Genomic DNA, 26,617 nt, shown 5'->3' on the forward strand with positions numbered 1-26,617 from the left:
CACAGATGTATGCATTTGTTTCTCACACTCATACCATATCATGGGTCGGGTGAAAAGTTTTTTTTTTTGGAACGAAGATGCTAGAAGCGTCCGGCTTTAAATTAATAAAGCCACCAGGCAGCATCCACATAAGGTTGAAAAGATTTTACCAGGACTTCATCCATATCAGGCTGCATAGCTTCGGTCGCATCAGTAGATATGTCGTCGATATCGATAGTTTTTATCTATCGGTTCGTCGGTTCATCCCTTCTGGATCCAACTGTCCTACTTCCTTGCCATTGCTATACTTGGTTCAGTCCTCTTGATGCCGCTGAAACCAAGCAGTCCTGAGTTCAGCCCTGCTTTTTAAATGTAATCGTTCGTTGAAATGTAACGTAACAAAAAAGCTACGCTGCTCATACAGTACCATGTAACCTAACCTTCCTGAGTGTTGCTATGAACAACAGCAACTTGATTGAGGACTGGTATACCAAGTACTGTGGGATGCAAGTGCAACCTTCCACAGCTGCACTTATCAGCGCCATCATAGAATAAACTGAAGAATGAGATTTTTCACTCAGCATGATCACCAATCCAACTTCAGAACAATTTCCTGAGAACATGTGCAGTACCTGCAGGATCTGCGTCCAAGAAGAAAAAATTAACAGAAAACTTGGCAGAGGGAGGCTCAAGTCGTAATGTCGTGAAATAGTCGAATAAACATGTGCAACCATCTCAAGCAACTTACTAAACCAACACCCAAAACCACCATCACAGTTTGATACAAGAAACTGAAAGCAGAGCACTACAGAGCGTGGTGATATCCAAAATAGAGAAATAAAAAGGGCCTCAATGGATACATTTTCTGAGACCTGGCAGCGGCGAATTGAAGGCGGACACGCATGTGCACCGTACGAATCACTCACCGGCCGGCTGCCCTGAGCTCAACTGAAAGAACACCCTAGTGCAAATTATGCAAAGCAGCAACTTGGCATGTATCCTTCTACTATATCCTACACTCTTTGACCAAGCAAATGGAAGATGCTTTGATCCTAGTCTGCTACACCATGAAGTTGCTAACATGGGGCATGCACGACGTAGTCTGACTACGGACAGACTACCTGCAATTATTGAAGGTTCTTCCTCCTGATTGGTCTGTATGGCCACACACTCCTGCAGTTGCACATGGGACATACTCGAAATGCTAGTGGATATTACGCTTCGTCAACCTCCAATAAACAAGAGTGCATTATTGTGAATGAAGGCACACATAATTAAGTGTATGATTGTGAGTGACAATGTTTATCTTGGAAAAGACCTCAAAGAAATAATATAGTATTGATTGATTGAGAATAAAATGATTGTAGTGGGCTTGCCGACCTATGATTATTATTTAAACCAGAACTAGAATCTTAGGACTAGATTGAGCTGCTCATGGTACCAAGCCAATGATGCAGTGCACACATATAAGTAGCACCAGTATGAGACCTATCTTGTCACAGACATATGCATTTGTTTCTCACACTCGTACATAGCACCATGGGTCGGGTGAAAAGATTTTACCAGGATTTCATCCATATCAAGCTGCATAGCTTCAGCCGTATCAGTAGATATGTCGTTGATTCGATAGTTTTCATCTATCGATTCGTCGCATTGCATGTTCATCCATTCTGGATCCAACTGTCCTACTTCCTTGCCATTGCTATACTTGGTTCAGTCCTCTTGATATCGCTGAAACCAAGCAATCCTGAGTTCAGCCCTCCTTATATTGACATGTTGTACTTGTCAACCTCTGCTCTAACAGTTTCTGGCCTCAGCACCGTCAAGATGGAGGACCTCTCGAGCTCTCAGATTGTGGTCCTAACACTGCTCATGCTTGTAGGAGGGGAGATCTTTGTTTCACTCTTAGGCCTCATGCTTAGAGTGAACCATCAAGACATGCAAGATCTTCCGAGCGTGAAGATCAGCTCAGTTCCGGTCGAGCTTGAAGTGCTAGACTTGGCCAACAGCATGGCACTATGTGATCAGTCGCAGCTTGAAGACGCTTCTCATGCAATTCCACCAAAGAAATGTACAGAGTTGAAGAGGAGTAGGTCTGTCAAGTGCTTAGGATATGTGGTCTTTGGGTACTTCGCCGTGATCCATGTCTTGGGTTTTGTGCTGGTTTTTCTGTATATAACTCATGTGCCAACTGCAAGTGCCCCACTGAACAAGAAAGGGATCAACATCGTGCTCTTCTCACTATCAGTCACCGTCGCCTCCTGTGCGAATGCAGGACTCGTGCCCACAAATGAGAACATGGTCATCTTCTCAAAGAATTCAGGCCTCTTGTTGCTGCTCAGTGGCCAGATGCTCGCAGGCAACACATTATTCCCTCTCTTCCTGAGGCTACTGGTATGGTTCCTGGGGAAGCTCACAAAGGTGAAGGAGCTGAGGCTCATGACCAAGAACCCCGAGGAAGTGCATTTTGCTAATTTGCTTCCTAGGTTGCCGACTGTGTTTCTCTCCTCGACGGTCATCGGCATTGTAGCAGCTGGGGTCACGCTGTTTTGCTCTGTTGACTGGAACTCTTCAGTGTTTAATGGGCTCGGCTCTTATCAGAAGACAGTCAATGCATTCTTCATGGTGGTGAATGCGAGGCACTCTGGGGAGAATTCCATTGACTGCTCGCTCATGTCCCCTGCCATTGTAGTATTATTCATCGGCATGATGTAAGTTCATTACTGCATGGCACTTCATTTAATTTGATGTTTCATTTCGAATCATTTGATAAGTAGGTACAACTTACTGGCTTTGGAATCTCAAATTCATGTGCGGTAATTTACTTCTTGGTCTCAGGTATTTGCCATCATCAGCAACATTTGCACCACCCAGTGGAGACACTAAAACCACCAATGAGAACACGAAAGGGAAAGGCAAGAGAGGGTCGTTGGTGCAGAATTTGGCATTCTCACCACTCGGGTGTAACATCATCTTTGTGATAGTTGCCTGCATCACTGAAAGGAGAAGGCTCAGAAGCGATCCACTCAACTTCTCCACCTTGAACATGATATTTGAGGTCATCAGGTGTGTTATTCTTTCATGTGATAAAAAAAAACCTTACATCACTCTCCCTAACTAAAGATGGAGAAAAGTTAGCAAGGCAACGGTACCGTAGACTAGACATAAATGGCAATTGCAGCATAACATAAGAATGAAGTTAATTCATAAACAGAGCACTTTGTGTCTGCAAGAGCTAAACACGGCACTAAACTAACTTAGATGGCAAAATCTAACTCGTGAATGCATTTCAGTAATAAGGAAATTAATTTTGTATGCTTTGTTTTGCAGTGCATACGGCAACGTTGGGCTATCCACTGGTTACAGTTGTTCTAGGCTGCATCAGCTGCACCCAGAGATCATCTGCCAGGACATGCCATACAGCTTTTCTGGATGGTGGAGTGACGGAGGAAAGTTTCTGCTAGTCTTGGCCATGCTCTATGGAAGGCTTAAGGTGTTCGCGGTGTCCACGGGTAAATCCTGGAAAGTATGATACAGTTGGCCAAGACTAATTGCAAAGGCAAGTGTGCCAAACTGGTATAACTGTCGCGTACTTGCAAGATGAATCAGGTTTCTAGCTGGATCAATGGATGAAAAAAAATATGTTGGTGGATGTTGGGCATGCAATGGAAATTATCTATCAACGTGTGGCATCTTGACGTGTGTTCCGTAGAGTTGCAGCGGAAAGACAATTGAATTCTTATTCTTATTGTTAGGGCAGGGTTAGTATTACACTATTACTTCACACAATTTACAATATAGAAAAAACTTGTGGGCCTTGACACCCTATTTATAAGCACAGCTAATGTTGCTCTATCATTGTAGTACATACTACACAGAAGTTCCGGGAGAAACTAGAAAAAAGTTACTTAATTATCGAAACTCAAAGCCTGAAGTTTGAATTAAAATAATGAGCAATACCTTGGTATATTTTGTTGAGATCTTCAAAAGGTGTTCCACAATTCTAGTCAACAGGCAGAGCAAGCATGAAGATCCAGCTAACACGTCTGAGTTTTGCACTAACGCATAATTGCTTCGGGACGTGAACATGTGATGATCAATTCATGCGAAGAAATAATTGTACACGCAGATCACGGAAGGCCACCAGGGAAGGCAAAGTCATAGCGAACACACAAATCATGCAAAGCGATAGAGCCATTCAGTTGCGGGTTATTGAGTTCACTGAACCTTGTCTGGTGTCTTCTTCCAAAGTAACTACTCGTTAGCATCTTCATATCAATAACAATAACAGGTTTACCTCGATTTTCAGTGAGCAATGACTTTCCATCCGAAAAAATATCATTTGAGTATGTCGGCCCTATTAGAAGTCCCAGTCGTATCCGCAAGAATAGCCTTTGGACTCATCTTACCTCTTCAGCTCAGGATCAATCAAGACGTAACAACGGCATGCCTCATTTATGATGTACCATGGCTAGCAAGCAACAGACTAGAAAGTGACTAACTGAGGGAAGTTTCCTGTCCACTGGTGGCCTATGCATGCCCCTTGAAGCATGGCATTAGAACACTTCCTGGCCATGAGTTCGGTCACAGCTAAACATGCAGCGTGTCATCATCTTATTTTATAGCACCACAATCGCTTTTCTGACCATCACTGCTGGGCATCTTCAAGGGAAGAACCAACTGCAGAGTTCCATAATCATCTTCTGCACATTCTTGTTTGCATTGTGAAATTCTTTTTTTTTTCTGCATTGTGAAATTCAGAGATGCTCTTATATCGATTTAAATATTAAATAAAAGTTTGGCATAACTTTTTGGAAACTCCACTACCAGTAGCACTTACTAGATGTTGTGCCATTATTTCTCTACATATATGTAAGTAACACTTTCACTTGTCTACTCTGGTGACCTGGTCGAGGTTGCTCTTGGCGGGATGGCAATTGGCAATTTGTCTTCGTCTGGAAGCAAAGCCTTCACTTGGCTAATCTGGTGACGTGGTCATGGTTACCCGAAAAATGACAATTGGCAAATGGTGAGAGAAAATTTTAGTACACATGCAAACTGTTCTTTCTATGCTGCTTTACCGTGCATTTGAGCATGTTGGTGCATGCTCCTAAGACATAACATTAAATTCTGAAATGTATCTTTTTCTGAAGATTAAAATTTAAGAACTGATGATATACTCCAATACTCCATTGGTAAAATTTCACTTGTAAATGCCAGGCACATACACTATAAAGAGCTCGAACCACTCCATTTAACTCCAATGCCTAGCCAGCTGCATATCATCAGCTCATCTGTGTTTATTTTTCAGTCCATTGCTTTCGATCTTAGCTTGCTTTTGATTTACTTGTCCTAATTTTTTTTCATCGACGTACTTGGTTTTTTTTCCTTGATGGCTTTGAACAAAGGTTAGTTGATTATGGAATCGAAGCCTAAAGTCTGCATGGAAATAATGAACAATACCTCGGTATATTTTTTGAGGCGCTATCCAGTCTGAGTACCGCACAAATGATTCACTTGAAGAAATAATTGTACAAACAGAACACGAAAGGCCATCATATAAGCCAAAGTCACAACAAACGCCAAATCATGCAAAGGGGTAAGCTATTGAGTTCAGTGAACCTTCTCTGGGGTCCTCTTCCAAAGTGAGGTGAATCCATTAGCATCTTCAGTCAGTAACATTTACAGGTTTTACCTCAAGATGCCAATCAAGCAACACTCTCCATTTGAGCACCAATTTGAGTAGAGAAATCCTAGCCGCATGCACTAAAATAACCTCGGGACTCATCTTACCTCCTCAGCTTAGGACCAATCAAGATGTAACTGTATCCTGGATTTGTGATGTACCATGGTCAGCAGGGAACTGACTACAAAGGGACTAACTGAGAAAGGTTCTTGTCCACTTGTGTCTGTACATTTCCCTTGAAGCATGGCATAGAATACTTCCTAGCCATGAGTTCCATTACAGCTAAACATGCTCTATGTCCTTGTAGCATAGCAGCTGCAATCGCTTTCTGACTCATTATTGCTGGACATCTTCAAGGAAAGAGCCAAAGGCAAAGTACCAAAATCGCTCTATGCACATTCTTGTTTGCACTTTACAACGCGAAATTCAGAGGTGCTCTTACATCCATCCAAAAAAAGTTTAGCATAGCTTCCAGGAAATTCCACAACCAGAACATACGAGCTGTTACACCACCCGATCAAGGTTGCCTTAGTGGCATGGCAATTGGCAAATTGCCTTCTATGTAAACAACACTTTCACTTGCCTACTCTGGTGAGCTGGTCATGGTTGCCGTTAGAAAGATGACAATTGGCAAATGGTGGGACAAAAATTTACCACGCATTCAAACTGTTCTTTTTCTAAGCTCGATCTGCACGCCCGCATGCATAGCATTAAGTTCTGAAAGGTATCTTTTTTTCCAAAGGAAAATATGGAAGGCATCTCAAACCGCATTGTCCATGTCTGCTTGTCCACTAACTTTGACCGGGCTGTATATATACTTCCATTGCTCACTTGTACTTGTAGTTGCCTGCTGAATCAAGGCACATACATCAAAGATATAGAGGCACACTGCCATCTATCTAACTCCAATGCCTGTCCGGCTGCATACTTTTCTTAGTTCGGCAAGGCATATCAGCAATTCATCTGTGTTCATTTTTCAGTTCATTGCTTTCCATCTTAGCCCACTTTTGATTCACTTGTCCTATTTTGTTGTCATTGATGTACTTGGCTTTGCTGCCTTGATGGCCCTGAAGCCAAGCAACCCTAACTACAGTCCTCGCTATGTCGATATATTTTTCCTTTCGACATCTGCAGTCACAGTTACAGGATTAGCTACCATCAAAATGGAGGATCTTTCTACCTCTCAAGTAGTTATCCTAACTCTCTTGATGTTGTTAGGAAGTGAGATGTTTGTTTCCCTGCTTGGCCATATTCATGAGTTGAGCAAGCAAAACAAGCATGACCCTGAAGATAGTAGAGTTACATCAGTTACCGTGCAAGATGAGTCGCAGATAGAAGAGGCAATCCCGGCAACACCATCAATTAATACCACTAGCCTCAAGAAGAGTTGCCGCAAATACATAGGATTTGTGCTGTTGGCATACATGGTCTTGATTCTTCTTGTAGGTTCTCTATTGGTGTTCTTGTACGTAGCACATGTTTCAACTGCAAGAGATGTGCTAACAAGGAAAAGTATCAATACCATGCTCTTCTCGATATCAGTCACCGTCTCTTCTTTCACCAACGGAGGGCTGATTCCGACGAACGAGAGCATGGCGGTTTTTTCCTCAAACCAGGGCCTCCTCCTGCTACTCACTGGCCAGATTCTTGCAGGCAACACCCTGCTTCCTGTGTTTCTGAGGCTGATGATATGGGCACTGAGAGGACTAAGAATAACCAGAGCTAAACCTGAAGAGTTGGAGTTCATGATGAACAACACAAAGGCCTTGGGTTCTAACCACTTGCTGCCTAACAAGCAGACAGTATTCCTTGCAGCATCGGTCGCTGCTCTCATAGCCGTGGCCATCACGTTTTTCTGCTGCTTGAACTGGGAATCCGCAGTGTTTGCGGGGCTGACCCCCAATCAGAAGATCACCAACGCATTGTTCATGGCGGTGAACACAAGGCAGGCAGGGGAGAATTCCATTGACTGCTCCCTCGTCGCTCCTGCGGTTTTAATACTATTCATCGCCATGATGTAAGTTCCGCGCAGTCAAAGTTCTTGTTGGCAGGCAAACAACCACAAGAACAATCAACAAGTATCTGTGCATTTTCAGGTGCATCCCGGCCTCGACATCATTTCTCTCACTGCATGAAGGTGCCGAGAGGGGCATCACAGAACACAAGGATGGGGCAAACAAGAGAAGAATGTCGCTGAATAAAATGCTGTTTTCACCACTAGCCTGCACCGCAGTGCTGATAATGCTGGCCTGCATCACCGAGAGGAGATCGCTCTCCGCCGACCCCCTCAATTTCTCCACATTCAACATGATCTTCGAGGTCATAAGGTAACTAGCCGAACATATGAAAATCTTCTGAAACTTTAGTGCTCTCATAATTCTTCAGGAACTGCTTGTGTTGTGACTGAATCGATTTCCACGCGTGCGTGCAGCGCGTACAGGAACGTAGGACTGTCCACCGGTTACAGCTGCGCGAGGCTGCCGCACGCGGAGAAGCAGAGCGTCTGCCAGGACATGCCCTACAGCTTCTCCGGGTGGTGGAGCGACCAGGGGAAGGTGGTTCTTGTCCTGGTGATGCTCTGCGGGAGGCTCAAATGCTTCCACAGGCAGAGGAGCTAGTCCGTTGCGCCAACGCCATCGGATTGCCCGGCCATTTTTCCTCGTTGTGCTCTTCAATCCTGGTGTAAATTCGCAAGAAATTGGTCCTGAATAATGCTTCTGTATGTGCAATTATGTATGCTTCTGTAGTCTGTACACAAAATACAAAAGCCACAAATACAGGCGCTTACAGTTACAGGGTGGTGGAGGTTACCGAGCGGCGGGCTACCTCCGAGCTCGAGGCCGTGTAACATCGCTGCCGGTGCCCCGCAACACGCCGGAGCTCTCCCTTCGCCTCCCGCAGCGGGCATGCTCCCAGCGAACGGCTCGAGGTGGCTCCCGTCGCCGGCCACGGCTGAGAATGCCACCGGGGCTTGTCGCCGCAGCCCACGTGGTCCTCGGAGTCGGCGCCGTCTTCAGCGGCTGGGGGCGGAGGCTGGTGTGCCGGCCGGATCAGGACCATCGGCGTTGACTCCGGCGGCCATCTCTGCTGCGGCGGCCGTGTGTCCGGTTTGGGCCGCGACGGGCTTTCGAGATTTTAATTTGGGCTTTGAGTTTGGAGAAGCTTAGCCCGTTCGAATTGTTGTTGGACGAAATCGCAGAAAATCGAAGCGCGTTCCCAACAGCGCGTCTCAGGGCCCAACTCGGATTCAATCCCCATCGAGAATCCGGTTTACTACTCCTTTGCCGCCACACCACCGGTTCCAACCCTTTCTTGCCCCTCCCGCTTCCCGACCTCCGATCCGGCGAGCTCGCCTTCTTGCCCCAGGATCACGATCCGCGTCCTCTTGCTCCCTCCCGCTGCGTCTGATCTGTTGCTCTCGCGATTCCACGGCCGCGACCATGGGCGGCACCACGGTGCTCCCGCCGTCTCTGCCCCCGCGCCGTAGCGCCGCCGCCGCCGACCTTCACTCGTGCTCTTCCCGTGTGCGCGTGAACCCTGCCCTGATGGCGAACCCCGCCGCTGCCAAGAGGCCGAAGCGTCCCATGTCCGTGCGCGACGGATCGCAGCCGCAGCCGCCGGCGAAGCGCGTACGCGGAGTCTGCCCCGGCGGCGAGCTCCGCGTCGCGGTCGCCGCCGAGATCAACCTTCCGTGTCCCACCAGCGGCAAGGGTCCGAAAAGTCCCAAGAACCAGGTCGCCGAATCTCCGGCGAGCGCGACGCAACCGAAGCCGCCGATCAGCATGCGCGAACTGATCGAGAATGCTCGCCTCGCCAAGGCTTGGGCTCGCCCTGCCGCCGCCGAAGAAGAGGCCAGCCGCCGGCGTGACATCGAGCGCAGCAGAGCAGAGGCCCGGCGGAAGGTGGAGCGGATGGTGGACACCGTGCAGTTCAACGACCCTTACATCGACCCCTCCGACGTGACCAAGTCCCCGCATGAGCTGCTGGAAGCAAGACAAGAAGCATGGCGTGCTCAAGCTCAGCTCATTGCGATGGCTCGTCGACGGGACATGGAGACGTACAAGTGATGCATGCGTAGCATATCCACGGACGTGTGCTCAAGTGAAGTGGTCCGAGGAGGAAGAGAAGAAGAAAGTTCTTCCGGCGTGCAGTCTGATACTCTAACTTAGCAGAGCAAAGCAGAGGAAGTACTCTGCAGTGGTGGTCTTACTTAGCCGAGCAAAGCAGAAAAGGCAGAGAAACAAATGAATAGATAAGTAGTAACAAGTTGTCAGCTATGTAGTCTGGTTGCAAGTGTCTAGGAGTATTGCACTGACATGTTTTCCAGTAGTGCGAGTGAGATTCTGAATTTTATCACTAATTATTTTTAGAATCATACCATTAATGAGTGTAATTTATGATCACAATTGATCCATTAAGGCAAGGGATTTGTTTTATGCAATAGCATTGGATCTGATTTGTGCAAGCATCTGCCACTCGATCTCTTCCTATGATTTCATCTGATGCATGTGTCCCTCCTGTTAAAAATATTTCCATGAATAAAAGCAGGCACACGATCCCTCCAAGAAGATTGCTTTTGTGCTTGAACTATTCCAAGTTACTATTTTTTGTTTTGTCAGGTGAAGAACATACGTATGCTGCCCAGAGGAAAGTTTACAAAAAAAATTGCAGAAAAACTTTCAATCTATTCATCTTCAATCATGACAGTACAACAAATACCACAAATAGTAAAAATTACATCTAGATCCATATACCACCTAACGACAAAAAAATACAACTTAACAATGCATAATTTATTTGTCGCAACAGGAAGGGAGGAAAAAGAACGTGTCATGAACTCCTGATGCACACATCATGCTATATTGTTTGCCAATAGCTCAAAGTGTACTTGTTGTCTGAATTTTTCAACTGCTGCAAATTTTCTTCAATTCAATTGGTGCCAATATCGGATAAATTTAAAGTCACAATGCAGAGAAAATAAATAGTTGACATGAATGACGTTTACTTCAATTAATTCACTTATCAATTTGCATACATCCACTGAATTAAAGGGAATTACAATGCTTGTTACATCAATTAATTCACACTGCAGAGGTCTATTCAAAATCAACTCAATTACAACAAAAAACGTTGACAACATTCACATGCGTTGTAGGTTGTCCTCTTCCTCCATACCTTCAACATCATCTACAGCTTCTTGGCTTCCTCTCGAAGAGAAACCAAGAGTGTGCATTTTGACATGCTGGGAAATGGAAAGATTAGCTCTGTTTTGTACTCCCTTCAGTCCTTTTTACTCTGCATATTAAAATTCTCTAAAGTCAAACTTCATAAAGTTTGATCATATTTATATGAAAAAATATCAACATCTGCCATGCTAAAGTTATACAATATGAAATTTTAAGTCATGACACATCTATTGATATTGATTTCAGATTGTGAATGTTGGTACTTTTTTCTATAAAGTTAGTCAAATTTTACAAGGCTTGACTTCAGTCAAATCTTATATGCGAACTAAAAAGGACCGGAGGGAGTACATGTTTTTTCGATCCTGGGGTGATCGATTCTTTGTTTGCAACTTGTGTACTAATAAAGGGGTTGTATGTAAGTGCTTACCCTCGTCTTAGCATAGCTTGAAGAGTCAAGATGATGCAGACATCACGCATCGAGGCCGATCTTCAAGGCGCTCCGCATTTAACGTGGGGCGAAAGAAAAAAAAGATTACACTATTGTTTTTTTTTTCAGTTTGATATGCTTCACCGAACCAAAAGGAGCACGATTGTGCTCCGTCATGAAGCTTGTGCTTCACTGGGAAACATACTTTGCGCTCACGATGAATCATATCCTTGCCTCACCTGCCGGAGCACACATGTGTTTTGCGAAAAACACACATGTGCTCCACCGCGTAGCACATCTATGCTTCACTTTTTTTTTCTTTACCCAGTTGCTTCCTTGGAATGACCATGTTTCCGACTACCATGCCTTCACCGAAGCCCCAAAGTAAACTTTTGTTACCACATTTCCAACTCCCACGGCAGTACTTGTCTAAATATTCCCCTTATTACACTAGAAACATGTATACAAGTATTCTCCTGGAAGAAATATGATCTTCTCAATAAATTAAAATATTAAGAAAGTATAAGCATTCCCCTGACACTAAGAAAGTATTCCCCCTGCTTTCTTTCCTGTCAAGACATGCCCGTCGCGACTTACCATTACCAAGCGCTCAAAGAGGCCCTCGCCGCTTCCATCTCCACCGCCGGCGACGTGCGCCGCCCCCACGCCCTCGCCGTAGTGTCGGGTCTCGCCGGCAACGGCTACGTCGTCTCCCTCCTCGTATCTCGCTACTTCCGCCTCGGCGCCGCCAATGCCGCGCGCAGGGCGTTCGACGCTGTTCCCCGGCCCCGGGCAGCATCGCTCCCCGTCTCGGCGCCGCCGCCTAAGCCCCTCCTCTACAACGCCATGATCCGCGGGTACCTCGCTCTCGGCCTCCCCCGCCTGGCGGTCGGTGTCTTCCGAGAGATGGCGTGCCCGCCCGACCGCCACACGTACCACCTCGCCGTGATGGCGTGCGCTCGCGCGTCGGAGTTTGAGCTCGGCCGGCGTATCGGGAGCGAAGCGTGCTCCAGAGGGCTTTCGACCGACCTCCTGGTCGGGACGGCGCTGGTCGTAATGCATTCTGAAGCAGGTGACATGGAGGCCGCTCTCAACGTGTTTGATGAAATGCCGCACCGCGATGATGTGGTGTGGAATGCCCTCATTGCTGGCTATGCCCGTGCGAATTGCATGGGAGAGGCTCTCAGGTTATTTGTAAGGATGAGGATGGTGGATGGAGTGTCTCCGACTGAGGCGACACTGGTGAGCTTGGTTTCCGGGTTTGCAAGCTATGGTTCTTGGAAGGTCTGCTATATGATGCATGCTGCTGTGATTAGGTCTGGTTTCCACCTTAACGTCTGTGTTTGCAACTCTCTCCTGGAGCTTTATCTTTACTCCGGCTGTTTGAGGGGGGCTGTGATGTTGTTTCGTCAGATGGAGGAGAAAGATTCCATCACTTGGAGTACGATGATTGGTGGGCTTGTTCGGAATGGACGACCCAATTCTGCTCTTAACCTCTTCCACTGGATGCTGTCAAATTCGACTGTGTCGGCCACTAGGTCCATCTTGCTTAATGTCATTGCGGCCTGCGCTGAGCTGGGGCAGTGGGAACAAGGAAGATGGATTGAACAAAGCTATGTGCTGGCTGATTCTAGTGAATTCAATAGAGATCCATCTTTGGTAACTGCACTGATATATATGTATGCAAGGTGTGGACAGTTAGATTCTTCAATTGCTCTTCTACATGGAGTTGCAGCAATGAGAGATGACATAGTTGCATGGAATGCCATGATCAAAGGCTGTGGAGTTATTGGGGAAGTGGGAAAGGCAATAGGATTTGCAGTGGAAATGCAAAGGGTAGGCATTGATCCAGATGCTGTCACATTCTTGGAGATCCTACCTATGATTTCTTCGATTCCATCACTGAAGAAGGGGATGGAAGCACATGGTCAGATCGTTAAAAGAGGTTTCCAGAGTGAAAGGGCAATTGCTAATTCACTCATCACCATGTATGGTCGATGCGGGGATCTTAGACATTCATTTGACACCTTTAGTGGGATTGTGGACAAGGATGTAATCTCTTGGACTTCTATGATTCAGGTATATGCCTGGAATGGACATGCTGCTGAAGTTGTCCAGCTTTTTGAGCTGATGAAGAAAGCAGAAGTGAAACCGAATCGCTACACCTTTCTTGCCGTGCTGTCTGCATGTAGGAACACAGGTCTTGTTGAAGAGGGAATGGACTTGCTCAAGTTCATGGAAGAGCAATATGGTCTTGAGCCGGATGTTGAGCATATTTCATGTGTTGTTGATATGCTCTGTCGTACTGGACGCTTGGCTGATGCATATGACCTGATAAAAAGTACTATTTCTGAACGTGTAGACAATCATATATTATGGGGGATATTGCTAAGTGCTTCCCGTTTATCTGGGAATTTGGTGATTGGAGAAGCAGCTGCCAGACATCTCTTGTCCCTAGATCCAGAAAATCGGGCCAACTATAAAATGCTTGCTGATATTTATGTCTCGCTTGGGAGAAGGGATAGTGCTGATAATATCCTTAGACTATCATTGTCAAGAGGGCTAGACTCGAAACCAGGCTGCAGCTGGACTGAAGGTGGCTAAATGTTGCAAATACATGCTGGATGGTATGACTCAAATATGGTTAAATCGTCCTCTTTTCTCACCTCTGTTTATATTTCATCTATCATGTTCTCAGTTCTAAAGCAGGCTCTGATATTATTGTCTAGATGTATAATATTCTTACCATTCAATGGTAACGTTTCATAGTTCTTTTAGCATAACCAATACTCAAGTCATCCAACTTACAGCTCTTTGCCTTGTTGAGTTTTACTTTCGTGTTCAAACCACCGACCATAAGCACAGTTATTTGTACACGTGGAAAATACTACTGACGTGACACCAGTTAGGCCATGCACCTTTGCTTCAACACTCTGGAACTGCTATTTGAGCATGAGATTTTCAATTATATTTTAATTACAATTCACAAATGCATCCACTGATAGAACTATAAGTTGTGAACCCAACAAAACCTTGGAGTGTGACCATAAGATTAACCCTTCCTTTTCAATGAAATGCAACGCAAACGTTTTTGTATTTTCTCGAAAAGCATCAAATGCATGACTAAACCATGTGTTGAGTGTTAATAGTTAGTCCAGGTGTGATATTTTGAAGATACTCAGTGTGAAAAGTGGTTTGAAGGACAAAAACTCAAGGGGGGGATTGGTCGTAATGCTAAAATCTCAAGATATAATATTTTCAATACTAGGTAAATACCTATGCGTTGCTATGGATGAATCAAGTTAGACGACCCAACATATTGCTTTTATTCCAACTTTGGTGGCAAGCATGACCACCATCTCAGACGTTTGCAATAGATTAACGGCTCACAGCAGAAAGGAGCCAGAAGGTGATTAACCGCCACCACTGATTGACGTCTTTATAGGAGTAGTGATTTATGTGATTTATGAGGGGATTATTGTTTATTTGCACTTTGGCATTTCCTGTTCTATTTTTATTTCTCAAGTAACTGGAATGCACGAAGGACAGGCCTGGCGCAGTGGTGAAGTACTCCCCACTTGTGCCAAGAGGTCCTGGTTCCGGCACGGCCTCTCTGCATTGCATTGTGCAGGGGTAAGGCTTGCCTCGTATAATCCTTCCCCAGACCCCCCTGGTGTGGGAGCTATTAGCACTGGGTCTGTCCTTTAAAGTAACTGGAATGCACACGTCTCTATGTGAGTTGCTAGATGTTCTATCTTAGTCCCTTCGGTAGGAAATTTTGTGCAGCTACCTCTGTGAATGAAAGATTGGTATTAGCATTCTATTTCACAATCCTTCAGTGCTATTGAAAAGGAATTTAGAAATGGAACTATATGGAGTTCTGGAGCTTATGCCTTTTGGGCTCATGGCATTCTTTTAAGTTGCAGACATATTGTATCATGATATCAAATTCAATTTAGAATCTCTTAGCTGGATACCATGAAAAGATGAACTATTGGGTTTCTGTCCTTTCATGTCTCTTAAATTGCAACTGGTTATTACCTCCATTCCAAATTAGTTGTCTTAGATTTGTCTAGATACGGATGTACCTAACACTAAAATGTGTCTTACTCTAGATACATCTGTATCTAGACAAATCTAAGATAACTAATTCGGGACGGAGGGAGTAGTGACCATATGTCCGTATCTGCATGTCGAGAACAGACTTTGAGATATGATTTTATCCCCTCATTAAACTTAAATCTCAATTTTTTTTGGAGATTTATCTTTTGTGGACTATTTAAATTAGGAAACCGGGGACCTTTTTTAATGCTAACATTTTTTATTTGCATCTCTAGTGACATTCAATATTAATAAATAGAAACATGAGTGTACATCTCTTAATGTTAAATTTCTATGTGCACCATTTGCGGTACTAGTACTACTGTAACCATACAAGTTTATATGCTTCTGAAGGAAAATAAGTGTCAGGGAAAGAGATAATGTTTTTCATTTGGTAGTTATTATAAAAAATACATATTATTGTGTGGCACATTCAGTGAGGGATCAGGAACTGTTCTGAGTAGTGTCAGTTTCAACGCCAATAGAATTATCAAAGCAAGCCACAGAAATAACTCAGCAGCCAAAACATGGTAATAGTGCTTGCCATGTCGGTAGTGCTGAATGATGATTATCCTTGTCTTGACTTTGTTGTGTTGTATGAATTTTTTATGTGAATATATTCTGTAAGTGCACTAGGTCCCAGAAAGTGGCATCTTCAGGCTGGTAGATCCTAACTATTCTTTTCTGTAATAATGTTGAAGCTGTGATACTTTTTACTTTTTTGGTCAAGTCAGTCATGATTTATTTACCAATGTTTCCAGAATCAGGATGTGGAAACCCTTTTTCCTTTTTCTCGGACCAAGAACAACTTCTCTGGAGATATGCCCCACAATCTAGCAAGGTGCTGAACTATTTTCCCTCCTTTCTGAGACACTTATTTCCCTTAATAGATATTAGAGTTTGTAAGTGTGATCCAGTTTTTGGCTGATTGTTTTACAAAATACCAGAAGATACTTAGACGTATGAGATTGATGTATTAATTAGATATACAGTTTTGCTAGAACTCATCTAGATGAGATTTAATTTGGTCTCATTCACCTTTTATAGCCATTGGATGTGGTGCTATAAGATGCGTGTGTGCTGACGTGGGTTGTATCCGTTCTTGTTTTCCAGGTGAATGAGACCAAATTACGTCTCATCTAGATGAGTTCTAGGTACTCCCTTAGATATATGCCACTGCCAACTTCGTATATTCAGAAAATGTTGTGCACTTTCTGCCAAGTAGACGTAATATCCTGTTCTAGTACTACTTCCGTCTGGGTTTATTAGTCACCATTGTATTTTGGGTCATACTTTGACCGTATATTTGACCAGCAAAATATAAGTGATATGTCATTAAAGTTATATTGTTAGTTCATATTTGAAAGTACTTTCCAATGATACTATTTTTGCATAATACTCCCTCCGTTCCTAAATGTAGGTCTTTTTAGAGATTTTAATATGGACTGCATATGGATGTATATAGACGCTGTTTAGAGTGTAGATTCACTCATTTTGCTCCGTATGTAGTTCATATTAGAATCTCTAAAAAGACTTATATTTAGGAATGGAGGGAGTATAACTTATATTTCATTAGTAAAATTATGGACCCAAAATACCAAGGGGACTAATAAACCCGGACGGAGGTAGTATGTAATTAACTGGTAAAAGATCTTATGTGATTGCATAATGTACTGTCAGAAGCTCTGGGCTAAAATGTATCACAATAAGTGCAAAGTGATGCCCTCATGTTATTTTTTGCCTCTAGCTACACTCTGTGCAGGTGTGATCTGAGCCTGTGTATGAGTGAGTGAACAGTGTAAAAAACGTAATTAACTCCAGACTACTGACAGAAACAAGAAATTTCTGAATAATAACGGAGTTGTATCAAGTAAGATAGATAACCTTCACATCCCCAAAATAAAGCTTGCTTTCCGCGTTGCCCTTCTTTTTGTGTTGGTGCACAAGAGGGTAGTTGGAGAGCTCGTCCTCAATCGATCGTGTGACTAGGCTCTTCCATCGCCGTAACGCAGGGCTCTGAGTCCTGCAAGGTTTGGGCGCACTTCTCTATTTATTTCTTGCTGGACCTAAATGTATGAGGTCCTGTCTTCACATAAAGCCTCTAACAAATTCGATTATGTAAGAGATAAGATATGCTGCTCTTCAAAACAGAGATCAAATAATATATGAAACTAAAAGATAAAGCCAATAACCTATTCTGAAACACCGAACCTTAGCTGAGAATTGTAATAGATTCCTATTAAGATGGCTTGAAATTTTACAAGGTTGTGAACAAGAGACTTTGTGCCAGATAGACGAGATAAGCTAGTAAACTACAAGAAACTAAAGAAACAGCAAAATGGAGTAGTATTATGAAGGCCTTCATGTTGAAACTTGCGCTTTCAGTGATGCACACAACTCCCTCGATCATTTTGCTCTTGCCATCTACCAAATTGTAGCCTTGTCCTGGATTGTCTCGTCTTCGATTGCTTTGCCAGAGCTCAGATGATTACACTCGTTTAACCTTCACAGTCCGAGCAGACTTTGTCTTGTTCTTACAAAGATTGAACCAACGATCTGAACTAATTTCTTCTGTTACTGGTCCGTACTTGATGTGGACGCACATCAATGGTAACCAGGTAAGTGTTTACCGAACAGCTATACGCATCCTATAAGTATACAACATGATCCACCAAGTGATGTTAGTATGTTACATATTTCTTGCTCTGAGTGATATGATGATTTCCGCTGCTCTTCATTTCATCTTAGACCACTCTGGGTAACAATTTGACGTAATAGTTGAATGTATTAAAAATGCCTTCTGCAAGTTTCTCAAGAAAAATACAACTATGGAGCTGTGGGCATTTCACTGATATTTCATGAGTGTTTAATCATTAATGATTTCTATCTGATCAAGTATGCTAGCAACTCACACCATAGTCCTGCTTCGCGATACCTGCATAAAAGTCAAAAAGCATAAGAACTTAAAGAAGAATATTTGTTGAGTATGTTGAATGTCTCATTTGGGGACTTCCATACATTTTGTGCTGAAGCAGGGCTGCTTCAGTGCTGGGTCATCTTCAGGAGGTTGCTGTCCAAAGATCATCTCGCAGCTCATGTCTTCAAAATCTGAATAGCAACAATATGATTGACATAAGTACGTAATATTCTATTTCCTCTTAATTAACTAGTAACGTCCTTAAAGGTTTGTTTGAACTTATTCCAAATAAAAGAAAGTAGATAAAGAAAGAATAGATTATTTGGTTTTGTGGGCATCAGACATGGAGTTGGAAGCGCTCCATTGTAATATACAGGAGTGAAGCCCCAAGGGGTAAGACAATTAGCACTTTTGTAGTGGCAGTAAGCAACATTCACTGGCTGCCCCTGGAGCTATGTACTTTAAAGCACAAAAGGAGAATCATGCCTTGCATATCCCAACTCAAGTTGATCCTAGTTGGGTGGACTGCCGTCGTAAAATATCAACATCGTATGACCTAGAAATAATGATTGTTGCAGCTGAAATATACAGCGAATCACCCTGGAAGAACCAACACTCGCAAGTGCTTCTCATAAGTGAGACTGAACCATATTGCTCTGATATTTGAAACATGATGGCCCTGCACTTTAAAGCGAAGGTGCCTATACTGTGTTTGTCTAGTCCTGGGTTGTGGAACAGTTGGAATAGACAGTACAACTTGTCTGCCAGCCCCCCCTTCCTCTAGCCCTATTTCTGTCCAACACTTGCAATTAATGTGTGACCTGCAAACACGTTGGTCCCACTCCAACCCTCTTTGTTCCTCAAATGGTGGCCTGTGGTTCCCATAACCAAAAAAAGGTAAAGAACCTAGGTATAGATGGCAAGGTCTTATAAGTATCGAGTTCTGTATTATTCATATGAGAATCTTGATATCATGGATGCTTTGAGTTAACATTTCCCTTCAAGGGCTAGTCTAAACATTTGGGTGGCTAGGGACCTATTATAGCACTACTTAAAGTGGAAAGATGTCATTCTAAGTTCACTGAAGTCAACATTAGTAGTATACTGTTACACTTGCATTATAATTTGGTCACTGACCAGGGTAGTTCAGATACACTTTCAGGTTTCAATATCTTAAGTGATAATCCATTAATCTCTTGCTCAGAGGGCCAGAATATTAATTTTATCATTTCACTTGTATTCGAACCGATTATATTTCAGTTGTTGCGTACCCACTAATATACTCACTATTCAGGATAGCCTATCGTGGATCAGAGCAAAGGAAGCTTACTGGGTGACATGTACACAGAAACTCCGAGCGAATCTTGCATAAACTTCTGGGATGGGATCTTGCAAAGGTTGGTGCACATACCGACACAGTTGGTGCTTTCCAGAAACCTGTCGCCGAGTAAGATAACAAATTAAGACAGATAAGCACCACTTACGTCAAGATTTGTTGGTATGTCTGCACTCTGCACCTTAGTAAATATTTTCCTTATGTCGGTGTTAATTGGGATAGTGTCTCAAGCATGGGTAGTATTGGTATGTTGCATTGGCCTCTTACTTTTCATTTCTTATTTTCAGAAGATATTTTTCATCTATTCGCATAGGCAGTTTGTGGAGTGTGAGTAGGAACATCAGTCTGCCACAATTGCGACATGGACAGTACAAGTGGCATGTTAGCCTTAGTACTTTCTTGCCTTTTCTTTCAAGTGGATTTACTTATAAGATGGACATACTGCAATAAATTCATTCAATCAATGGGTGAAGAATCATGCACTGTTTATATCAAAATAAGTTAATTGTTTTTGCACCTATGAATGCTTAGAGCAACCGTTTGCACCAATATATTTGGGACACCTTATATTCAACCTAGTTTAACTCATTCCACAATTTGTTTTCTTGCATTTATTTTCCTTAGCATTAGCTGTTCAGCGGAACAGTTCCTCGGTTATGATTGAGTTACCTGCATTTGGGGATGTACACCACATTCTTCTCTCTCGTTCCATCGACCTCAGATTCCCTGACCTTGTTCAATGACATAATAATGATCACTCAGAAAACTTATCCAAAGTGGGGAGTGTATTCCATGTGGGACTGCATTAAAGAAATATTAATATATGTACTATAAATGTCTTGTATATTCCTACCACTTTTGCAATATTTATCAACTTGGCATGTGGCTTTATATCGGTTCATTTTGGGCAGGGCTCACCAGAAGCACTAGCATGGAGTCTTTCTTTGAATGATGATGCCCTCATTGAGGGCAGGCTACTTATATTATGAACTGATATTACATATTTACTACTCCCTCCGTCCCAAAATTCTTGTCTTAGATTTGTCTAGATACGGATGTATCAAGTCACGTTTTAGTATTAGATACATCTGTATCTAGACAAATCTAAGACAATAATTTTGGGACGGAGGGAGTACATGGAGCAAGAACATGTCATCGAGAGAAAATCTGTTGATATAGTACCTCACATGGTCCAACCAGCCAAGGGAAGAATATGGTGGTGAAGGCAGCAAAGTACTCCCTGGAAAATTTTGAAGGTGGCATCATCACCTTTATCTGCCCAAACAGAGTTCTGTCAAACCAAATCCAGGTAAAAAGTAGAGGCATTTTTTTTGTAATTTTGTTTTTATTGAGAAAAACACTGGTGGGATGACATAGCCTGCTGAATACGGTTATAAAGTTAATTATGCATGGGGCTGGGGCGTGTACTTGCCATTGTGACGATGTAGCTTGGCATTGCTCGTTCGAGAGCGCCGGCCACAATCTCGCACTGCGTGTCGAGCCTGAAGATTCTGGAGATTGCCACAGCGGCCTCTATTAATCCTTGGTAGCCATGTTTTCCGTTCTTTATCCCTGTCATACATGCATGATATGTTCAGGCCAGACAGCAAGTGTTGACCATCCTTAATTTGCACCACATCTAAATAAACTGTATTACTGTAGAAAACTATAGTGCACAACAGCAGACTAACACCGACGCTTTACTCTAGTCTAGAGGGGGAAAAAATATAAAAATCAAACAGGGGTACGTCATAGATACGGGATGTAATTCGGGTCGAAAAATCTGATCAGTGCCAGAAGGAATTTACAGCTGCCACATAGTAGACACACTAACTAAGTGGCTAACTCCTAGAGGCTACATGATGTTTGACTTCTCCATTACCACTAGGTAGTATCGTGTGAAGAAGAAGAAGAACAAAAAGGACAGGCTCACCACTGAAAGATTCCTAGAGTGTGCGCCTCACATTCTTATTGTTATACGATCGGCAAGTTATGGCCACTCGTAGTTGCCTGGCTATATATGCTGATACGCACTTGCGCTTGTTTTGCAAGTATATATGCTACTGGCTCGATCGCGTAGCTAAGCTCTTCAACATATTATGAAATTGGTTTGATCGTCTGATATTTTTCCTTTTATCCTGTCATCACTAATCTCGAGTGAATTCTCTTCTCTCACATTATATATACATGCATGTGGTGATGTGGGGCCTAAGTCCTACCCAGCCGGGCGACATAAACGGAGATGCATAATACTACCACATAAGGCTTCTTGGCCAAAAAACGAAGCTATTCCGTTGATATTTATATATATGATTGTACATATACAGATATACATACCGCAATGGTAGAAAATTTGCCGTGCCACGTACGGACGAAAGCACCAAGCCAAGCATGGCATTACGTGATCAACGTTGATTAATCATCAACTATTGGCTAACTAAGTTAAATTAATCGGCCTATGCTGACAAAAATGGACCATAGTAGCACCCGTCAGGAGGCAAGGCCATCAGCTAACGACGAAAAGAAGCATCTGGGAAATGCCCATTCTATTCTTGTGAAGCATCTAACCTCAAATTACTCATTTTTAATTCGACATTTTTTTACGATCATTTTTTTTCCCAACTTAACCACGAACTTTTCTTTTGTCGACCTAGCGACTTTTATATACTCCCTAGATCCGACCACCTCCCATCTGAAAAAGAAAAAGACCTTCCACAAATACGTGTGGCCGCGTGGGACACAAATGTCTGAGCCACACGGGCGGCCATCTTCCTAGTCGAGGCAAAGATCGTGAGGGCGAGCCAAGAAAGAAGAAACCGTGGCGGCTTTGGTTATCATCAGAATAGGGCTCCGTTAACATTAATGAAAGCTAAAAGTAACACTGGTTTATTCGCTATAATGAAACTATGTCTCTTCACATGCAGCAGAAACTCACATGGGTAGGGTAAAACGACATGAAGGATGGATCATTCCATTCCCAGAGCTGGCAAATATGTGTATACGAGCACGAACCAGAAGCTTCTTGAAGTTTCCGGGAGAGGTAGCCGATGGCCAGGTTGTCGAACCAGGTGTCGTGGTACACCGTCTTCGTCGTCGTCGTGGCCGCGGCCGTCTCTCTCACCGGCCTTGTTGGCGCCGGCGCCGGGACCCGAGCTAGCGTCGCCTCTTGTGGCCTCGCCATGACCCCTCGCACCGTGGAGCTCCGCTTGATCCTCCTCACGTAGCTCCTCTTCATCGCGGAGCTTCCACCCACGCAAGGCGGTGCTCTGGCCGTGAGGCCACTGTGGCTGTGAGGGAGGAGCACAAGTGCGGTGGCCTCCATGTTTATGGCCTGTCTAGCTATGAGTGTGTGTGTGTGAGAGAGAGAGAGAGAGGGAGGGGGAGGGTTATATTTGTAGAGTGGGAGAAGAGGAAGAGTCGAAGGAGTATTTGTAGGATGTTAATCACTAGGTTTATGATTTGACTTGTATGGGGGGAGACGAGGAGGAAAAGCCCAAACGGCAGGGAGGGGGGCATCTTGGTGTGGAGGGACGATGGAATCAAGGCTAACATCATGTTCCACGAGTCGAGATCCTCACCTCGGAATGGACAAGAGCGAGCTGTGTCAATTTCTAATGGGCTTTGCCTATTGATGCTCCCTCCTTTAGTTGGACCAGGCGAAAAGATCCATGGACATGAGGGTTTTTTTTTTTTTTTGAGATGCCATAGACAAGAGAATCGATAACACTTTCCCGGGCACTTGCTCGTTTCCACGGCGACATGTGGCTGCACTTCCGTGTATGCTGGTGTTTGAATTGGTGCACCAACTTGGACCCCGGACCGACCAATTCTAACATTTCGTATATGCAGGTTTTCTTCTTCTTTTTTCGAAAGGGCCAAAAAAAAGGTACCACAGGTGCTTACACACCCATACAGAAAAATGAAATTACACTCAAATTCTTGAGAGTGTCGAAGTCTTCTTCCGCCTGCATCCGCCGGCGGCGCGCTGTGTGCATAGCTCGATGTTGCAACCAGACCTCCCCCTCAGTGGAGCAAATTTGTTTGAACCCGGGAGCTCGTAGAAGCGGCGGCCGGGAAGACGCCATCGACTGCGATCTACAAAGCAAATAGCCACCACGGAGAAGAATACACCAATAAAAGCGTGTAGAAACTTTGAAGGCCACAAAAGCCAGCCGAATCCAGATGGATCCACTGAAAACCAAATCACCCAGATCTTGAAAGACCCGCTAGAAACACGACTCCACACGCCCTCCGCCGGCGATGAGCACACCAACGGGGCAGATGGAAAGGGCGGGGAGAACATTATTCCTACACTGTAGCAACGCCATCTTCTCGCTTCCCCAAACGAAACACGACACCCATGCCGCTGCACGCCAGGTCTGAGATTGATGTCGAGCTCGCCGTCCAGGACCATGCACCGAACTCCTCTTCTCCGATGCCTAGCCAGGCCAGACCTTCGCTGAAGATCGCTACGCTGGAACACCAACGCCGTCGTCGAACATTGCCTGCTGGAGACTGCAACTCGGTCACACATCCCCGTTGCCAACCCACAGCAGGCCACCGAACCCTCCATATCAGGCTCCCACGATCAGCAGCCTCCCTGCCGCTGCAAGCGGCGCACCCTTGCAGCGGTGAAAGGGGAAGGAAATGGAGTGGCGGCTAGGGTTAATCTGCATCGAAGATAGTCTCTAAAAACTTCACCCCAATATTTGCCAAACATTAGTTCATTTTTTCTTAGATATTTGGAGCGACCAGTTGAGAAGAAAAGTAATGACTGCAGTCAACGTATAAGTGACAATACAGCCTAAGAGCATCTACAAACAGACTTAGCAAATCTGGTCTCTCAAACGCTCGCGGACGCGCTCGGGCGCGTCCCCGGACACTAACTGGTCACGCCTTAATTTTTCCTTCTCACAATTGGACACCTCAATTTAACATACCTCAAATCAATACAAACTCATGCAACTATGTAAATGATGCAGTACACACATCGTTCGGCTACTACATCAGGACATTGCCATCGGACTACCAAAAATTGGCATGTTTAACCTACATGTTAGCTATGAAGAGGATCATTCACAACTGCCCTTGCCCTTCCCAGCGCCCTTGCCGTCCTTCTCGCGGAAGTAGCGGTCGAAGACGTAGTACGGATCGAGCCAGATCTACTCATCGCCGGAGCTGTCTGACGTGTCGTTGTCCTTCTTGGTGGGCAGTCCGGCCATGGCACAGACCGCCCGATTTTGCTCTCGGGCGAGGGTGTGCGTGTTTCTCCGTTTCTGCTTCTTTACAATGCGGGCGCAAATGGCTTCCTCCTCTGGAGCCGCCCATGTCGCCGCATCAGCCGCCTCCGCTACCGCCATGCCGGCAGTGAGGCGGGCCTTGACTGCCCTCATCCTCTCCTTTTCACGGCAGGCACACCGGTCCTGGTAGGACTCATACTCCGACGAACCGGTGATGGGGAAAGGGAGATTGAAAGAAGGCTCCCGAGAGGACCAGGATGATCCAGCGCCGAAGGATCCGAGCGCCTGATGTGCCATCGCAATGGACTCGCGCCGGACAGATCCCGTCGTTGGTTGGGCATTGTCCTCCCGGGAGCGGCGGAGTGCAATGCGGACGACCATTGCCTCCTTCAAACCGCACGGGACGACACCATAGTCGATGGATCTGTACTGCTCGTCGTCAGATTCGCTGGCCGCCATGCCGGAGAAGGTCGGAGATCGCCGGATGGGAGTTTGGGTGGTTGAGGGGAGTGGAGTAAAGTGACTAGGGTTTGGTCCGAGCAGCGGATGGGGAGAACTATATGTAGGGTGGGGTGAGCCAACGTGGTCCGGATCCGACGTGGCGGACACGCCCAGGCGCCCCATATCCACCCTAGATTTTGGCTGAATATGAGAGGTGCCGGTCAGCCCAAACGTACGTTTGAGGCTCGTTTGAGACGCCCGCCTGGGTCGCTTTTTTATGACCGGTTACTGACCGGGGCGTCCGCTCGGACGTATGAGGGGTGTTTGGATTGCCCGACTATAGATGCTCTAAGTGCATGTTTATTACTACACACACAAAAGGGTAAAACTGTGAGACATGTTTTAAATAACAGCAATGGAATTATCGCCTGACTCCTGTTGAATATCACATTTGAACGACAGTCTTGGACACTTCACATCGTTTTATTCTCCTGCAAGGCTGCAAGTAAAGAATTGAAGTGTTTGATCTGTGGATCAATTTCACTGTCAATGCCGTACAAAGTGGACAATCCCACCTTAGGATTGTAAGTTCGATCAGGTCCAGGTAACATCTCTTTAGTGACGTAATAACACTACTGGAAGTAATAGATTCAACAATATCACTACTGGGCCCTCTACGGATTCCGCTCTCTACTCCTGAAAATGTCACTCAAATTTTCCTTTCAGGGTGCAACAATGGAATTTTCAAGATAACACTTGGATGAACGTCCATAGGATGGAAACAAAAGGTCAATGAGTGATGAGCAACACATTCTTGATCTTGAGTTCGCTGAAGCGATAAAAAAATTAATATAAGAGCTTAAGTAAACAAAACAAATCCAGAAGAGTAAAAACAGTGCCGATTCCAACTTACATTGTGAAGAATCTCATCTTTACTCCTGACGAAAATGAATAGAATCTATGGAAAATTTATCAATGTTGTGAAAATGCAGCCTCCGCAAATGAAAAATGGGATGCCGCGAGCTTCATTTTAGAAGGATACTGCAAGCTGAAATGCATCACCACAATATTACCCACAGATCCCGTGATTCTGAATGAGAAACTGGTGCCAACCTTATAATCACCGTGACAGGATTGTTTGCCTTGTTTACATGTTTTGGTGTAAGTAAACATGCTGCCAGGGGCATCAGATAGAATAATCTAGCTATAGAAGGAAACCTCAAGACATGCTAAACTTCCGTTGTCTAGGCAATGCTAGATGATTATATCAATGTTATGATGCATTATTGGAGAATAAAAGAATA

The 26,617-nt window shown here is 44.5% G+C and overlaps 4 protein-coding genes across 4 annotated transcripts; 3 read left to right on the top strand and 1 right to left on the bottom strand.

Moving 5' to 3' along the window:
* The first annotated feature begins 1,486 nt into the window (after window positions 1–1,486).
* LOC119330955 (cation transporter HKT1-like) lies at window positions 1,487–3,792 on the top strand. The gene is made up of 3 exons (XM_037604107.1): window positions 1,487–2,690; window positions 2,818–3,045; window positions 3,310–3,792. Exons 1-3 carry the CDS (start codon window positions 1,519–1,521, stop codon window positions 3,509–3,511), a joined length of 1,602 nt encoding a protein of 533 aa, XP_037460004.1. The 5' UTR covers window positions 1,487–1,518; the 3' UTR covers window positions 3,512–3,792.
* Window positions 3,793–6,573: 2,781 nt separating this feature from the next.
* On the top strand, window positions 6,574–8,450 carry LOC119333478 (probable cation transporter HKT9). Its single transcript, XM_037606353.1, has 3 exons — window positions 6,574–7,682; window positions 7,762–7,992; window positions 8,097–8,450. Exons 1-3 carry the CDS (start codon window positions 6,574–6,576, stop codon window positions 8,281–8,283), a joined length of 1,527 nt encoding a protein of 508 aa, XP_037462250.1. The 3' UTR covers window positions 8,284–8,450.
* A 3,408-nt stretch (window positions 8,451–11,858) lies between these two features.
* On the top strand, window positions 11,859–19,703 carry LOC119331153 (pentatricopeptide repeat-containing protein At5g27110-like). Its single transcript, XM_037604328.1, has 3 exons — window positions 11,859–13,905; window positions 16,141–16,220; window positions 19,591–19,703. Exon 1 carries the CDS (start codon window positions 12,125–12,127, stop codon window positions 13,880–13,882), a length of 1,758 nt encoding a protein of 585 aa, XP_037460225.1. The 5' UTR covers window positions 11,859–12,124; the 3' UTR covers window positions 13,883–13,905; window positions 16,141–16,220; window positions 19,591–19,703.
* LOC119331154 (beta-carotene isomerase D27, chloroplastic-like) lies at window positions 17,592–23,050 on the bottom strand. Its single transcript, XM_037604329.1, has 7 exons — window positions 22,645–23,050; window positions 21,065–21,204; window positions 20,815–20,907; window positions 20,302–20,363; window positions 19,627–19,733; window positions 18,398–18,487; window positions 17,592–18,314 (listed from the first exon to the last, which is right to left on the bottom strand). The coding sequence occupies exons 1-7, from the start codon at window positions 22,952–22,954 to the stop codon at window positions 18,280–18,282; spliced, it is 837 nt and encodes a 278-aa protein (XP_037460226.1). The 5' UTR covers window positions 22,955–23,050; the 3' UTR covers window positions 17,592–18,279.
* Between the last annotated feature and the right edge of the window lie 3,567 nt (window positions 23,051–26,617).

This window comes from Triticum dicoccoides, chromosome 7A (genome assembly GCF_002162155.2).
Source record: "Triticum dicoccoides isolate Atlit2015 ecotype Zavitan chromosome 7A, WEW_v2.0, whole genome shotgun sequence".
NCBI classification, from domain to species: domain Eukaryota; kingdom Viridiplantae; phylum Streptophyta; class Magnoliopsida; order Poales; family Poaceae; genus Triticum; species Triticum dicoccoides.